At 36.3% G+C, this 18,457-nt stretch overlaps 2 protein-coding genes across 2 annotated transcripts; both read left to right on the top strand.

Annotated features, from left to right (window-relative positions):
• The first annotated feature begins 542 nt into the window (after nucleotides 1-542).
• Nucleotides 543-7,872, top strand: srsf4 (serine and arginine rich splicing factor 4). The gene is made up of 6 exons (XM_084130418.1): nucleotides 543-706; nucleotides 1,856-1,998; nucleotides 3,659-3,771; nucleotides 6,012-6,220; nucleotides 6,406-6,471; nucleotides 6,635-7,872. The coding sequence occupies exons 1-6, from the start codon at nucleotides 600-602 to the stop codon at nucleotides 7,164-7,166; spliced, it is 1,170 nt and encodes a 389-aa protein (XP_083986544.1). The 5' UTR covers nucleotides 543-599; the 3' UTR covers nucleotides 7,167-7,872.
• Nucleotides 7,873-8,908: 1,036 nt separating this feature from the next.
• Nucleotides 8,909-15,877, top strand: tmem200b (transmembrane protein 200B). Its single transcript, XM_084130416.1, has 2 exons — nucleotides 8,909-9,249; nucleotides 13,470-15,877. The coding sequence occupies exon 2, from the start codon at nucleotides 13,507-13,509 to the stop codon at nucleotides 14,716-14,718; it is 1,212 nt and encodes a 403-aa protein (XP_083986542.1). The 5' UTR covers nucleotides 8,909-9,249; nucleotides 13,470-13,506; the 3' UTR covers nucleotides 14,719-15,877.
• Nucleotides 15,878-18,457: the final 2,580 nt, after the last annotated feature.

Raw genomic sequence — 18,457 nt, 5'->3', positions numbered from 1 at the left:
AGTTTTACACAGATATTATATTAATGCAATAGATGTATAGTATGCACAAGATAACAAATTCAGTGTGTTAAAAATGAATGTGATTTTTATTCATTGTTTAAAACTTGAAGCATAACTCTGGCATTACTCAACCCGCCATATATCTGTTTTTATAATAAATCTTTGAAAATCAAAATCTGGATTTGATTTTTTTTTTAAATGTTATTATAACCTAAAAATACTATGTGAAAGTTTGAAACAGAAAATAATGGTTTTCATCTTGCCACTTTTTTGGTAAAGAAAACACATTTTTACTCAAATTAATCAAAATGGATTTATTGCGTTTTGGAACCAAACTCTTCATTTACATGTCTTAAAGTTAATACTACTTAAAGGTCAGTAGCGAGAAAAGTAAGCAATAACGTATGTTGGTTGAAAATCTTCACAACCGCAACAATTTTGACTACAGGCTTCATGACTTTTATTTTGGAAAACACCGGGTCCCTTATTTTGACTAGTCTTTAGGACTTTTATTTTGGAAAACACGAATGCGTGTCCCTTATTTTAAATCTCACATATGTTGTTGCTGGGTTTGCACGCTTAGCTACTGCACCGGGAAAATGTCTCGAGTTTACGTGGGAAAATTGAGCTATCGCGCCAGAGAGAAAGACGTTGAAAGGTTTTTTAAAGGCTATGGGAAGATACTGGAAGTGGACCTGAAAAATGGGTAAGTAATATTCTCTTTATACAAGCAAATTAAATGTGCAGCCGGAACAGCGATTGAGTCATTAAGAAGGATAAACTGTTTGTTCTTCTGCTCCATGCGATTTAAAAGAGAGCTATATTATGAATTCATTAGCAGAATTACTAATTAATTACGCATTAGAATATATTTGGAAATATTTTCGGCTGTTAATCGGTCATTTTTAATATTTTTTTAAGCTGTTTTAGCACAGCATGCTATTGCTAACCCCCATTGTTTGCAGGGTGGCCTCGACTGAATTCTTCATTTTGTCTTTTTTTTTTTTGTTCCATTCACTAAAAATGAACTGTAGTTGATATTTATTTTTTATTATACAGGTACAGCAGGGTCTGATGTCCTCGTGAAAATGCTTTATATTTTGGACTTACATCTTTATATATATATATATATATATATATATATATATATACATATATATATATATATATATATATATATACATATATATATATATATATATATATATATATATATATATATATATATAAAACCAACAATTTGAGTGAAGAGTTTAGTTAAAAACGTCAATTGAAACTCCTTCGAGTTGCATGATCATCAGATTTGACAAAACGTGTGGAGTTTAAACGCACATTTTCTTTTTCTCTTGCACACCGTCTCTCTTTTTTGACATGGGTGATATTTAATTTTGTCCATATGTAAGACTTTGGGTTCATATGCTTGTTGTTTTATATATATATATATATATATATATATATATATATATATATATATATATATATATATATATTATTTATAAAAATACGTAAATCGAAGGAAATCGCAGTCCACGGATTTAACTAATGGCTAAATTGACTGTTAAAGACAAAAAAACAAAAACAAACAAAAAAACAACAAAAAACCAGCTACGAACCTTTTGATATGTCGCGCCTACACTTTGTGTTTCAAGATGAAATAAGTTAATACAACATAAAATTGCTCATCAAGCTATTTCATGACTTTAACCATTAAATTAGACCATATAGGGTAACAAAGAGTAACCAAGGTAATAGCTGAAAAAGCTAATTTGATTATTAGATAACTTTTTTTTTTGTAACATATTTATTAACATGCATATTTTCCCTCAAAACTCATAACTCTCATCTATCTCTTTAGATATGGCTTTGTAGAGTTTGATGACCCCCGTGATGCAGATGATGCTGTGTACGATTTGAACGGCAAAGATCTTTGTGGAAAGAGAGTGATAGTGGAGCACACCATAGGACAGCGCCGTGATGGAGGCAACAGATCTGGGAGAAGTAAGATATCCATTTATCTGCTCTTCTAGAATACTATTATATACCACTATTTCTGTTTCATATGAACTAATTTTTTTGGTAGATGTTGGATTGTGCAAACACTGATTTTTTTTCAGGCTTCTCAGCTGGAGAGTTTGGTGCTCAACATGCCCATTATGATTTTTAATCATTATACCAGAATTATGTGTTTCCAGAATTTTTGTTTCCACTGATGTCACCGCAGGTCTTCAGGTAAAGGAGATCGGCTCTGACATGGTCTCAACAGTTCCATCCACAACTCTGTTGAGTAAGACATTGATGGTTTAAAACAGTGAATCACTTGTCCTTAGGCATGTTAATGTCATCATTGATTTTTGTTTTTCATCTTCATATTGACTCACTTGATCTAAAAACAGAATTGAACAGCATGTTTGAGAGTGCCCAGTCTCTGTATGAGAAGCCTGAAAATAGTATGTTTGTTAATTTCTTCTGTAACATCATATGCAGTTACTGTTTAACTTTGTAGGGAGCAAAATTGTTTGGATGGTAATCTTTACAATGTTATTGATGGGTGATTCTTCAGATGGGAGAATATTTCTGTTCTTGAAGCAATATAACAAATAGTGCACTTTTTAGAAGAAAAAAAAAGGATCTGCCTCAAGTAAGTTTCCCTAAATGAAGAATCACCCTGAACATTTTTAGTAATTCTAAATATTGTAATTTCTGCTTCACTATATGCAGATATCTATTGTTGCAATATAATTGAATGAGTTCTTTTCATTTTCTAAATGAAATAACTTTTTAATTCAAGATAATGTCAAAGCTAGAAATTTAACCCTCAATGTTTCATTAAAAGAGTCTGACCGCCTGCCCCTTTTGCTGGCCATGGTGTCCCCCTTTCCATGCGTGTGGCTCTTTGACCAAACTGGGCCCCTGGGCAGACCATTAAAGCGAGCCAATGTGAATGAGGACCGCTTTTCCCATTAAGCCGGGTGGTGAGGATACCATTGGGTTTAGGAGATGTGGGTTGAGCTCTTTTAGGTGCCTGTAATATGTTTTGGTTTTATTTATTTTCACATTTTCCTTTTCCCCTGTTAAATAATCTTTAAAATTTAAGTACAGCGTAAGTATGTTATTTGGTGGAATATTTTCAGTTCTTGAAGAATAAATCTATATTAAAGTGATAGTTCACCTAATAATGATTGTCATCATTTACTCACCCATATGTCATTCCATACGTGTATGACTTTTTTTGTACAGAAAACAAGATATTTTGAAAACTTTTCTTTTTTTTCTTCTTTTTTTGTCCAAACAATTTGTCCAGTTTTGGACCCTACTGATTAAAAAAAAAAACATGATTCTTTATAGACATCTCCAGCATGTCGTCTTTCGTGTTACACAGATGACATATGGGTGAATAAATGATAGATTCATTTTTGGGTGAAATGTCCCTTTAAGTTAGAGGGTAGAATTCAGTTTGTAATGTATTACACTAGTAGAAGTAAATCCAGTTTCTTAAACCATAAATAAAACTTTAGTTTTTTATTTTTGTCGATGTTATAAGTTTAATCTTTTAGTGTTTCTGTGTGTGAAATCCACAAAGACTTAAAGGCTTGTGTGGACACTCCATTGTCTTTTACCAATCCTGAACTGTATCCATCTTATTCTCGTCATTTTGAAGGTAATAATCGGTACGGGCGTGGAGGAGGGGACAGGTACGGCCCACCTACACGCACGGATTACAGGCTGATTGTGGAAAATCTGTCTAGTCGCTGCAGCTGGCAAGACCTGAAGGTACAAAAACACACTAGTTTTAGTTGTCTTTTGTTTGCTAAGGCGAACATCACTGTTACTATTACTTATGCTTAGGGATTTGAACAAACCCCTCACTCAAAAACATGAATGACTCCACCTGTTGAGGAGAGGTGTGCTGTTAGTTTTCAGTGTGATCAGACTTAGATTTTCACCTGGCGGATGATAAAACAGATTAAAAAAAATCCACAGACTTGCATCGAAAGAGTGACCTGAATCAAGAATATCGCAAATTCTAGAGTCCAGAGTAATACAGAGATATGAAGATGGGCTTTTTTTATATATATATCTTGTAGGGCTGTCAAAATTGCTCAAAAATGACGTTCGAATATTCCCTCTAAAAAACACACGAATATTCGAACTATTCGAACATCTGGTTGCGCATTTTGTCAATGACGCGCATTACGTCAATAACAGGACAAATTAATACAAAGAGACATAACTACTTGTATAGGTAGTTAATTTAAGTTTAAACATATTTGACAATGTATTACCAACACAAAACCAAGTAAATAAACTAATGGCCAAGACCGCAGACCTCACTCTCGCTCACTCGCAGGCTCTCTCTCTCTCGCCCTCACGCTCTCTCTGCGCATAACGGTTTAAATTAACAACAATAAGCACATGTTGAGTGCTGATCAAGAGTTTTGTGCAAGCAATTTAAGGTCGCGACTCTTGTCCCAAATATAGCAGGCTTCATTCAGTGATTGAAACAAATTTATTAACATTAATTTAAGTTTTACAGTATAGAACCGACATTGAACGCTCCGAGCGAGCTGTGCTGTGGTAAACATGGAACTTTTCTGTTTAACGTTAAATAAAATGAGGCACACAATTCCGAGAAATGTAACAACAAAGAACTTTTACCCTGAGGTTCATAAAAAATAATGTACTATTAAAAAAGAAAAAGGCTACTTACATTCTTGGTGCTTGTATTAAAAAAGAAAGAAAAAACTGACTGCAATTTATTCCTTTGTCTTTTTAGTGCACTGTCAACTTTCAGCAGTCAGTCAGTGCGACTCGTGTGACCTGTCCAGTTGACAGGTTGACAAAAGTTGACAGGTTGACACTGTGCTAGACAGCCGCGCCTCTGCTTCCGCGGGCGTGTTTTTCCATATTCGAAATTCACATTCGAATATTAATTTTCACGTTCGAATTTCTGTTTTTTAAAACTATTAGAATATATATTCGAATTTAGAATATTCGTTGACAGCCCTAATATCTTGCAATAGCAAGTAACTTTCTAGAAACCACTCGGAGCACCCTAGCAACTACATAGCGAAATGCTAAAACAATTTAAACACCTTAGAATTTTTTTTTTTAGCAACCACCCAAAACACATTAGCTTTGTTGTGGAGAGTTATTGCACAAGCAAGCACCACTCACTTTTTCCTTAAAGCAAAAAAATATTATTTTTAAATCAAATATCTCTGCCACTAGCCAAGTTACATTTTGCCCCTACATATCAAACTATTATGTCTTTTAAAATCACCATGAAATCAAAATCACAATTAATGAAATATTGCAGGATTTATTAAAGTGATTTATCTGTGCATAATTAAAATAATGTGCTCTTCTAATCTTTGATCGAATGGAATAACTTCCCCTCCCTCTTGCAAAGACATCTCTTGTTTGAGGCAGGACAACCTGTCACTCACAAGATGATAGCGATAGCAAACCACAACGTTCCAATCAGTATTAGACAAAAATCAAGTCCAGCCCTACTTTTTTTTTCTTGTTTGAGAAGCCTTTTCACAATAGGGAAAGACGGGTCACTTAATGAGCGACACCTTGTGGTTCCCTCACAACGAGACAAAAAGTCACTCTCCAAAACTTTCACCCTCTCTGTTGGAATGAGCTGCCAACCTCCACCCGAACTGCTGAGAACATCACATCTTTCGCGAGCACTTAAGCCCCCACACTCTTAAACCAATGCACTTACAAAAATTCTCTAGCTGGTTTCCTAATATTGTTGTCTAATAAACCTGGCTGTTGGATTGTTGGCTCTTTGATGAAAGCTTTGTTCCTCTTTTGTACGTGGTTTTGGATAAATGCATTTGCTAAATGCATAAATATAATGGAAATGTAATAGGGAAGAAAAGACAATCACAACTTCAGTTTCATTCCGACTTTAGGCATTTTGGAAATTGTAATTTTGAAAGTCTGTTCTGTAACCGTGTTCAACGATTTTGTCTAGTCACTGTGTCATTGATTCATTTCAGGACTACATGCGTCAGGCTGGTGAGGTAACGTATGCAGACACTAATAAGGGCCGCAAGAACGAGGGGGTCATAGAGTTCAGGCAGTACTCAGACATGAAAAGAGCCCTGGAGAAACTTGATGGCACTGAGGTCAATGGAAGGAAAATTCGTCTCATCGAGGACCGACCTGGTGCCAGACGCAGACGCTCCTATTCTCGCAGTGCCTCCAGGTGCAAACAAATTAATTTTAATAATTGAATTATATTGTAAATGTGGGAGACTTATAACTGATAATTAAGTTAGATTTCTGCTTGTCAACAAGGATTCACTAAATGTACTGCTTGTAATAAAAGCTACTTTAGAGGTTCACAGTGAACATATGTAAAGTGTATTGCTTCTTGCACACATCCTTCAGGTCTCGCTCCAGGAGCAGGAGGTCTCGCAGGAGCCGAAGCCACAGTCGAACCAGTAGCCGCTCAAGGTAGGCGAATGAAAGTGAATTGTCACAGTTTGGTGTTCGATGAGTCCATTAGAGGGGCAGTAATTGCTATAATAAAAATAAGTTCTGTGGCTTCAGTCTTGCTAATATATATTTATTTGATATATTTTTCTTACACATTTTTCTTGTTCCCCCTCCTTTCCAGACCCTCAGGCTCACGATCACGCAGCAGGTCAACCAGCAAGAAGACGAAGGGCAGGAGCAGTAGGATGGAGGAGAGCAGTAATGGAGCTCGCAGGGGAGGTGAAAGTGCCAGGGATAATAGCTTGAGCTGCAGCCCCCAGAGCAAAAAGAGCAAACGGGAGAACAAGAGAGGTCGCTCTTATTCTCGATCCAGATCTCGGTCTAAATCTCGGTCTAAATCTCGGTCTAAATCTCGGTCCAAATCTCGGTCCAAATCTCGGTCTAAATCTCGGTCCAAATCTCGGTCCAAATCGGGTAACAACAGGGATCTCTCCAGGGAGTCTGGGTCTAAATCTCAGGAGGCAACCAAGGGCAGTGATGAAGGCAGAGTGGCTGAAAGAGTGCACCGTTCTAGAGCTCATTCTCGATCTAGATCACAAACGCCACCAGATGCTGATCTGCGCAGGGAATCTAGATCCAGATCCAAATCTCGCTCACATTCACGCTCAAAATCGTATTCTCGATCTCGATCCCACTCAAGGTCTCGTTCCTAAGTCCACTTCAAAAAAAAAAAGAAAAGATTTTTCTCAATCAGTATTTTTCATCTTGTTTTCCAGTCTAACTAAAATCTTTAAAACAAGGATATATCTTAAATTAATGTTTTTTTTGTTTTTTTTAAATACCCCACTGACACTTTTTTTTTTCACTAAATTTTTTTTTTTGCTTAATACAAGAGAAAATTATTTGCTGTTGGGGTTAGAAAATAAACTTAATTCAAGGTATCCTATCTGAAAACAAGTCTGAATACGTTACATTTTTAAGAAAAACAATCTTGTTTTTAGATGTTATTTCTTGAAAATAAGATGACAAAAGACTGAAAATTATGTTTTGCAGTCGATGTCTAAATGTTGTCCTGCCCTTCATTTCTATTCTTTGAAGCAATCCACAATTTTCTTTTCTTTTTCTTTTTTTTTCTTTTTTTTTGTCAAATAGATATAGGTATTAGGGAAAATGCTTGCTTATTCACGGTTCAGTATTTTCTGTTATTGTTAACCTGCATTATTTTTAGTAGTGTTTTCATTTTAAAACTGCTTGCATATATTTTATTCATAAAAACTGAGTAAAATTGAGCCCACATAGATGTCCTAACCTTTGGATTGTATACTTTAGACATGTTCCATAAATGTTGTTAAGATGGGGCAGAGTTTATGGTCTTTTTACAACACATTTCTCCATGCAAAATAAAAAACTGCCTCTCAATACTTTGTGTCATTCAGTTCATTTACAAAGGTGATTTGTGGTGGGTTTTCCTAATATTGTTGGTCAAAAGTATAAAAAGTGTTTAAAGGAAATAGACTCTCTAATGTCAATTCAAACCTATATGATGTTGTGGAACTTTACCATGCAATGAAAATGAAAAACCGTTCAAGTACCAGTATAGAAAAAGCTTAATTTTCCCTTTCTCTCTAATCTCAGTCTTTGTTGTGGATTCAAAACAATATTATTAACATAATTTTGTCATCATTGACCTTAAACCTAGTGTGATGCTTTGAGGAGGGAATGTGTAAGTGCGAATGAAAAAATCAGAGCTGAATTTGTCCAGTGAGGAAAGAAAATTCCTCAAGACCAAGAAAAAATCAAGACCATACGGGTTTGAAATGATAGGGTGAGGGTGAATAATTGAAGAAAATTTTCATTGCTGAGTATATGAATCCCATTATTAACTACACTGTAAAAAATTGTTTTCATGATTTGTTACAACTTTTTTTTCTTTCGTCAAATCAAATTAGATAATTAATGTGGTTCAGATAACATACTATTTTGAGTTTCTGTTGAATAAACCAATCTCCTTCTTTGTAGTATCTCAATTGTTTTATTTCAATGAACTCAAATTGAAGGCAACCAGTTTACTTACGTTTTTAAAACATCAATTATTTTTTACAGTGTACATCATAGTCTAACAGTTTTATCTTGAATATATCCTAATCTATAAGTCATTTGCGGACAATTATTTATCCGCCTCTCCATGTAAAAATAATTCCACAAGATGTCGCCAACATTCAGATAACAGAAAAAAAAAAAAAAAAAACATTTGTCTGCTATACTTCCATCTATGTGCCTGCTTTCAGGCATTTCGTCTTCTTTTCCCTCAATATTACATGACAAACCTATTTATAAACACATCCACCAACATATTTTGTGGCTTTACTTACTCAAAACCCTAAAGGGGGTAATATAGCATGTTGAATGTGTATTATGTGCCATGTCTGATTAAATGGAAAGCGAACTGAAGTCCGGTCACTCACTCCATTGAGTCTCATAAAAAGACACGACGAAGGAGGCGCTCTCCTCAACACTTTACTGAGGGCAATACACGAAATGTGGACATTGGAGAACGGACAGACGTTAACTACTGATGAAAGAGCGATATCTACCTTCTCAGAAAGTCAGTTCTTTTAACCCTTCAGTGTCCTTTTCTGGAGAGGAAGAGCTGTCATGGGAAACGCGCGGCACTTCGCACGCGTCTGGATTATTGATGGAGAACCGCGAAACTTCGCAGTGGATGAAAAACATCACGAACACGCGAGTCCAGAGCGGTAGAACGATGGAACGCGGACGCAATACACTGTAACAAAGGCAAGTAAACGCATTGTCTCTTGAGGCGCGTCTGATACTTTGTTACTAGTAACGTCAAAGCGCCAATGTCAATATCTTGACCTTATTAGAGGTCGATATATTTCAAATGTTAGGTCTATCTTAAGTCTAATCTTAAGTTTGGACGCAAATCGAGAAATTGTGCCTTCAACACGGGCTGTTTCATTTCATGTCATACAGAGAAAGGCATGTATTTATTAGAATGCATGAATTTGAGATTGAGCCCACTATTAAGAAAAAAAGGTCATATTATTAGCACAAACTAGACACTCTTTGAGAAGCTTATTATGTGTAAAATGGCAATGAATTACAATGAGATAATGGATAATTTCTGGTGAATTTATTGAACATTTTCTATGTGGTGCATTATTTAACATGCACAAATAAATTGGCGAATGAGTCCTATAGTGATTTTTTTTATTTTTTTTATTATTTTTTTTATTTGAATGGGGCTTGCAATGTCAGACATTTTCGTGAACTGTGAATACCACTTTCTACGTGATGTGATGTGAAAAGTGGTAAATACAGCAGAGATGTCACAGTGAATCAATTTAGACTGCATCAGTGCTAATGATGCCAGTAATATTTAGTGTTCAGACATGAATGTAAGCGACAGTCAAGTTCAACTACAAAGGGATGTCTTGGGTGCATAAATAATTGTCTGTACAAATAATCAAGCAATAATTTGAAACATTCAACACAATTTGGATTTAACGATTGATCTACATCTGCTGTTTATATTTTATACTCTTGTATAATTAATTTCACCCATTTGGGAACCAGAGTGAACAGCCATTAAAAGTAAGCTGAAATTTGTAATGGAAAAAAGAGGTCTGGAATTCATCAGTCAAGTCTTTTCCCAGCAAACACAGAACGTTGGCATAACGTAGGTACCCAACCTTCTAACAACGTTTTAACAACATGGCCAAAAGGTTGCTATAACTACGTTGTGTGGTGAAGGTTGTTACAGCGTTGTCACAATGTTGACATTAAACCACCGTTCAGGGTTGTGTCTAGTGTGTCTGGACCATGGTCTGGACAACCAATGGAAGACATATGAACTCGTCACTGCCCCGAAGCACGAAAATCAGCCTTTTAAATTTCAACCGCCCGTTGGGCTCATTGTGTTGTCTCATCCTTCATCGAGCAAGGATAACATTACTTAAGTAGCCTATTGCGTTGAATATACCTCAGCTAAATAAGATACGTAATTATTCAAACACAACCTACAACTTCATTTTCTAATGTGACTAATGTAGCCTCGCTCGCACTGTTTAGTTTTTCACTTGATTTGTTTGATATTTCTTTGCTCCTCTGGATTTGTTAATGTTAATTGATGTTAATGTTCTGATCTTTGCTTTTTATGTTTTTTTTTATCTTATGCTTTTATTATACTTAAAAGAAATGTGTATATTTGTTTATTTAGTTTTTTTTTCTTCCACAAATGTATGACTTTTGGAAGTGCAATTTGATTAGGCTACCATATGCAGTTTTAATAAAGTTGAGTTAATGTAACCTTCTGTCATTTTCACTCTTCAAAGTGTACACTTGCAGGTGTTGATTATAATTAGGCTAATTTACTGATAGCCCCATTAAATAATAATAAGGATAAACAATATATTTAAAAAGTATATAATTATCTAACATCTGACTAATTAAAAATTAACCTCAAAACATAAAATGTTAAATGGGGGATATCTATAGGCCTATCTAGCATTAAAAAAAAAAAAAAAATGTCTGAATGTCGTCTCTCAGTTGCTGAATGTCGCGCAACAACGTACAGCCCTGTTGCGTCTTACAATTGTACGTTACCACAACATAAATGTATTTGCTGGGTTGGGTCCACACATATGCTCCAAGATACATGTTTCTCTATATGGATCTCATTTAACTTACAGAGTTGAACATTTTCATAATTGTAAAAGGATAAGTTTAATTTGTATGATGCAACATTGATTTCAAAAGACAGTTTTGACCAAAATTACATATTATTGTTATTATTATTATTATTATACACAATTATGGCAACAGCCTCATTGTTTACATTGGCCATATTACTTTGCATCTTTAAATATTTTGCTTTCAAGTTCTATCTGATAAGTACTCTAGCAGAACATCCAAAGCATTTCCTATGAGTTTAAACAAACCAAGCGAGTCGGCAGAATTGTAAATGACATTTTCAGAGTTGTTTAGAAACCTCTACCAATGGAGCGTTTGTTATTCCAGAGTGAATTTGCCACATCAAATTTCTCGTTTATGGACTTTGGAGATTCTTAAGTGGTTTCATTTATATTTGCCCTGGTCAATGTCTATACAATCAGCACAAGGCTTCCCCTTTGGGAGTCCAGCTGGGTAGTTTATCTGTCAGTGTAGAAATATGTCATGCCTCAAATCTAATGCAACAGTTTACAAATTGTTTGAGGGATTGGGAATACTCTTGCTGCAATAAAACACAGCATCATTACTTGTAAGGATGGTTGTATTTAGAGCATATACCATTTATTTAAATAGATTTAAAATAGATAGTTTATGATTTGTTTATGGCGCCCCATTCAGAGGATTCAGAATTGTACACATTTCTGAAAGTCTGCTGTGATTTATTATGTTTCTGAAATTTTAACTAAATTGTTGGGGAATTACAGTTAGACCCCATAACAAGACCAATATGCTCAATGAAGACTAGGAGTCAAAGTTGAAGTTCAGTCAGTTGACAGAGAGTTTACTAAAGAAGATACATTTCTCCATACTTCCAAAGGCCGTGGAAATGAGTGAGTGGATCTGGCCTCGAGCTAACTTAGGATACAGAAACACTAGTACTAGTCATATGGATAATCAGTCATTTCTACCTGTTCAGATAGGTTAACAGTACAGATAATTCTAGCAGCATCCGAACATAGTATTCTATTCTTTATGCAAATTAGGTCATTTAAAGATATTATCTTTGACACACTTTGTTCTATATACATAACAAACTTCGGTAAGGGTCACAGGTGAGTCATAGAAAGACTCTTCTAATCTGGGAGACTGTTGAACTGTACTGGAGACTATTGCTTTGGCATTGTCATATGCATTCCATAATAATAAACAACCTTTGCAATTCAATTAGATAAAACTACTATGATTTCCAATTCATTATATAATACAAGAAAATCATTTGATCAGCTACTGGCGAAGAAGAATTCCATTCCATTCTTTGTTTGTGCCATTTATCTTTGAATTTCTCATTAAAGATGCACTGGTTCAGATAATGGGCAGCCTTTTGTCTTTTTAAGTGTTCTTCACAAATGTTATGCAATTACAATTAAAGTCCATGGGGTAAATGAACAATTCATTAATTTCTTTACACAGCCCATGAGTCAAGGGCTTGATTTGTATTTAACCTGGAACATTCCTGTAATTTATTACTATGTATTAAGTGCTTTTTGAAGTTTGTGAAGGAGAAATCACTGCACTTGTTTTCTTAAATTATTTAAAACAAGACAAGCCCCTATGGATTAAATATTAATATAAGCCATTATAACTAAGTCTGAGTAGGACTAAAAGAAAAATAATAATAATAATAATAATAATAACAGGAGCATTAGCATCAATGTTTCAATCACACAGTTTAAACAAGGGATTATAATAGTTGTAGCATATAGATGATCCAACCTGTATATTAGGCTGCGTTTAAACTTGGCATTAACATGCGACCTGTATCCAGATGTTGTCCACATACACATACACATACGCTCCTTTTAATCATGAAATTATTCTTTTCAACATACAAGATTAATGTTGTGAAACTTTGATTGGTAGATTATGTACTCTATTTGTGATCAATTGTTCTTTTGTTGAATAAATCACACAAATTCTGTACTGTGTGCTCTGTCATTGATAGAGGCTAAAGTGAAAGTTGTTTTATGCTACAAAGCCATTTGAAGCTTCTGCCTTTCAAACGTGCCACAGAAATAATTTAAATATTGTGTGGGAAATATGATTGGTTATCCAGATACAGAGGCTACTTAATGTGAACAAATGTAAACACGCCATGTCCTTATTGGCTAATGATACGATCTGTTTGATCAGATAACGGTGATTGCATGTTAATGCCAAGAGTAAAATTCTAAAAGTCTAAAATTCTCTTGACTTGAATAAATTACTGAATGCATGTCATCACTTGACCTCAACCTTGATATCCCCTTTCCTCCTCACCTTTACAGACTCCCATAAAGGGATCATTACAGACCAGCTTATGCCATGAGGACTCAGAAGTCCTGCGGCCGGACGTCAGGCACACCTTCCCGTCAACGCCTGCCGCGTTTCAGTCTTCACTCCAGGAGAAAGAAGGAATGTGTAATCCAGGGAAAGCTGCGTATCCGTTCCATGCCAGGTGCCTTTCTGGTGCTTGGGGTGGTGGTTGTTGTTGTTGGCACTGCACTTGCTGTGGCGGGCTACTGGCCATACAGGGCTCATCGATCATCAGTGGACACAGTAGAGGAAGGATCCTCTGGAACCGCATCAGGATGGGGAATAGCGTCCAAAGGACTGCTTTCTGCAGCAAGTCTGGTTCATAGTGAAAGGATGAAACTTCTAGGACCTGTCATAATGGGAGTGGGACTTTTCATACTTATTTGTGCCAATACAGTACTCTATGAGAATCGGGACAGGGAAACTCAAATGCTTCTGGCTCAGATGCGGAGCGTCATTTGTTCTGTTTCTGCAGCCATGCCTTCGGCTGACCTCTTGCAGGTGAACTCTCTAGCCAGGCACTATCAATGGGTCAGCAGTTTGCCTGCAGCCCACCTGAACATCCTCTGCCTGAATGAAATGTCCAGTTCGGAGCCTCTACTCCAAGTGAAGAGCATGGATGAGGAGGACAGCATTCAGCAGCAAGACACAGTGCACACTGAGGTTCTTCATCATCAGGACTCTTCCTCTTCCCCCTCTATTCAGTCCTCCAACTCTTGCAACAACAGCAAAGAGATGTTTTGCCCAGAGGAACAGGGGGCCACCTCTGCACTGGATCTGCGGCAAGAAAGTCACTTTGGACTCAGCAACTGTATGACCACATCCTCTATGTCCACACTAGGTGGGGAGGACTGTGAGATCTTCTCCATCCCACCCAGACGCTCCTATAGCATGAGCCACAGGACTAAACCACATATACTACCCAGGGATCTGGTTCATCCAGAGTACAAGACTGTGTCTTCTATGGGTCACCATAGACTGCTTCCAGGACAATCCAGCTCAGAGGTGTGTGTGAACATGGTTGGAGTTGGCGTTACAACCCATGACCTTATACCTGTGGAAGAGCAGAGGCACCGCAGCTGGCCTCGGCTAGACCTCGGAAGCGCCAGGAGGTATCTCAAGCTGGAGAACAAAGAGGAATCTGTGGACAAGTTACTGGACCAACTTGAGCAGCAATGCTTACAGATGAACAAAATCTATGGCTCAGGTCCCTTCCAATGAGCTGCAGTTTAATCATTACATTAATGGATTGGCAGTTCCCATGGTCATTAGGTGGAATATCACTAAGTGACATACACTTGGAATAACTCAAATTGGCAGTTTCCAGTGGATATTATTTGCACAGTTTCTGGAATCCCTTGTGGCCAACTAATTTCTAAGATCTGGCCATTTATCTCACTTGACTAATTTTTGTAACTAGTTTGTTTGGAGATTTGCGGAGTATGGAAATGCCAATTAAAAGAACATTAACACCTGCAACATGGTCCCTGCTGCCCTTGACGGTATGGGAATATAAATATACGTCCTGAAGGAAGCTAGGGATGGAGGTATTTTACAGTCATGAGAATGTGCTAAACAGTTTGTGATGTCAGGTGATTGGATGGATCCCACGGCTTATGTGTAAAAGGCCAGTTGGTGGGATCAGTTTGTTACTGTTGCTAAAGTCCTATTTGTTTCTAGGACACAGTAAGCAGCATTTCTTAATCTATGAGGTAGAATAAACTAAGACCTCGGCAGTGACTAGATTCAAAGTAAACACATTTCTGACTTCCGAATTCAGGTCAGCCAAAAGCATTACTCTGGATTTGATAGAGATAAGAGCCAAAAATAGAGAATGCTGGTTCTTTGACCAAAAAATGGATTAATCCAAACAGTGTGCGTACTATTGAATTGTCTATTATAATTCATTTAAATGGTTACAAGTTAAGGTAGAGCAACCTCAGTTGCAATGTCTGTAAATCTGTGTCCATGGTTTCCCAGAGTGTCTATTCTCCTTGTATCTCACCTTTCTTCCATCTTTGCCTGAAGCATTCATGATGAGGGTGCAGTGCCCTCTTGGCTTCATTAACCAAGGTGATCAGTGTTTTTGCATGCACTAATGCGGGTATATAATTGCTTTCCCTTTAAAGGGTGGAGCTTGACAGAGCTCCTCCTCTTTGCAGTGAGAATGTGTAACTTCACTCTGTTTACAAAAACAAGGCTGCCACCCTGTCTCTATTTTGTCTGTGTAGCCTGTTTTGGTACGTTGTGTTGTTTGCTGTGTGTTCTCAATGTAAACTGAGCAATATCCACAGACTGACCAATCAGTAATCAGATACTTTACACCACCTTTGAACTGAATTCTATGCCTGTGTTGCAAATAAAAGGCAAAACAAAACCACTTTGAATGCAAGTGTTTGTTTGCTGTCCGTGATTTTTCAAGGTAGCATCAGGGGGTCAAATTGTGGCTTGTTGTGCCCTTGCTGGTAGATGCAGGCCAAAAGCTTTTTTTTTCTCCATCAATAGACATTCATATGCAAGCTGAAAAAACTTATTTTTTTCTAGTTTTAGTGTTCAATGGTCATTCATATGCCATTTTCAGCATAGAGATTGTCTTACAAAAAGAAAAAAAGAAAAAGAACTGAGAGCACATGAAGGTGCCAGTATACAGATCGGAAAATCGCCCACTGACTATTTGTTAAATCTAACAAACAATAATGCCATTGTAGTATTTGCTTACTGCATTGTGGTATTCTTTCTAATATCTATTTGCATACTGAGTGATTTTTTAAAATCATTTTAATGATCTATAGTCAATAAAGGAGTAGGAGTAGGTGTGACGGGCAAAGCGGCTCTTGATGTTGTATTTAATTTACATTTAACTTTACTATTTTATTTAAACTCTAAAGGACATTTATATTAATTTATAAATAAAGTAAAGATGGCATTTTTTCTTTTTCTTTTTTCAAAAGAAAGCTAAACATCTGACTACACCTGATTTTTGGAATCCTACAACAGGAATCCCTGTTGTTTAAAGGTGCAGAGAGGCTTTAGGTTATTGTAATGAAGCAGAGCTCAGGGATGCGCTTTGTTATATGTGCAAGAATTATGGATGTTTAATGTTAAACTGCTGTAACCACTCAACCATACAACCTTAAAAGCAAGGTCTGTTTCAGTGATGATGGATGAAAGTATTGTAACTGTTTTCATAAGTGTGAATATGGTGCTTGTACTGATATTACTTCGACATAATATTTTTCTTCTACCCAAGTTTTAGAAATGAATTCAGCTTGAACTACTTATTGTACAGACATTAAATCTTGATACTTTTCAACTAATTTAAGATTTAAGTTTTTCATTGTTCATTGTTCATCCCTTTCATTGTTACACATTAAAAATCTAGCAAACGGTAATGTCACTGTAGCATTTGCATACCAAATTATGATTGGCCTTTTTGTTGCTACATCATTTTACAGTCTTCACTGCATTTATCCTACAGTGGATATAAAAAGTGTATACACCCTGTTATAACAGCTGGTATTTGTGATGTAAAAAATGAAATAAAGATAAATCATAGCAGACCATATACAGTACACTTTAGTTAGGCCTAATTAACAAATATAATCTATACAATCCCTTTAAAAACCAGTGACACATTTCAGAGAGAAAAATAAATAAATAAATAAAAACTTGGAATTACTGACTGCATGAGTGTGCACGCCCCTGAACTAATATTTATTTGAAGCCCCCTTTTAATTTGATTTCAGCACTCATTCTGGAGAGGAGTCTACCAGCATGGCACATCTTGACTTCAGGATATTTCCCCACTCTTCTTTGCAAAAATGTTCCAAATCTGCTTAATTGCGAGGACATCTCCTTGCACAGCTGTCTTCAGGTGTCCTTATAGGTTTACAATAGGATTCAGGTTTGGGCTGGACCATTTCAAAACATTATTCTTTATTTGGTGAAGCCATTCTTTTGTTGATTTCACAAGTTCACACTTACATACAATTAGAGGGAGTAAAGTTTAATGCGTATTTGGAATGTCACTAAAAAAACAAAGTGACCCATTTCATAGGGAAAAAAAAACTTTTATAATTGATTGTTCAGAATGAACTTATAATCAAGCAATGCTATTTTATGTGAAATGTTACACACCCGTCTTAATGATTAACACCTGACTCTGATTAACTCCAAAGAGCAAACCAGTCAGTGAGGCTGAGAAGAGGCCTACAACATCATTAAAAGAATTGCAGCTTTGTCTGGCAGGTACTGGTTGCTCCCTATACGTTTGACAACTTTCTCCAGTATTCGCTATCTTTCTGGTCTATGGGGCAGGGTGGCAAAACGCAAGACTTTTCAGACAAAAACAAACAAACATCCAAGCTCGCCTAAATGACCACGATATAACTTTTTGGACAAAATGATAAAAGGTATGTTTGGCACAATAACAGCACAGCACAGCAAAAGAACACTATAACCACAGTGAGGCATGGTGGTGGCAGCATCTTGTTCTGAGGCTGCTTTTCTTTAGCTGGAATCATGAATAGCTGTACCTGTCGATTTTGCCACAACCTTATGGCGTCTGCTTGAAAGCTGAAAATGAATAGAACTTTCACCTTTCAGCATGAGAAGGATCCAAAACACATCTAAAGCAACAAAGATAAATTAAAAAAAATAATCTGTGAGGGGGACTTGAAGGGGGCCGTGCACATGAGATGCCTTCACAATTCAACAGATATGGAATGTTTTTGCAAATAAAGAGTTATTCCAAAGTCAAGATGCCAAGCTGATTCACACTGACTGAGTGCTTTAATAAAATCAAAGGGTGCTTCAACTAAGTATTATTTCAGGGTGTGCATTCTTATGCAGTTTGTAATTCCAAGTTTTTATTTACTTATTTTTTCTCTGAAATATGTCAATCTGGTTTTCAGCGACAAGTTCTGATATGGTTTATCTTTATCTTTTCTTTTTTTTCTTT

Source organism: Abramis brama (genome assembly GCF_963993115.1).
Source record: "Abramis brama genome assembly, chromosome: 12".
Taxonomy (NCBI): Eukaryota; Metazoa; Chordata; class Actinopteri; order Cypriniformes; family Leuciscidae; genus Abramis; species Abramis brama.
The sequence above is the reverse complement of the archived record's forward strand: the minus strand, read 5'-3'. Positions and strand labels throughout refer to the sequence as shown.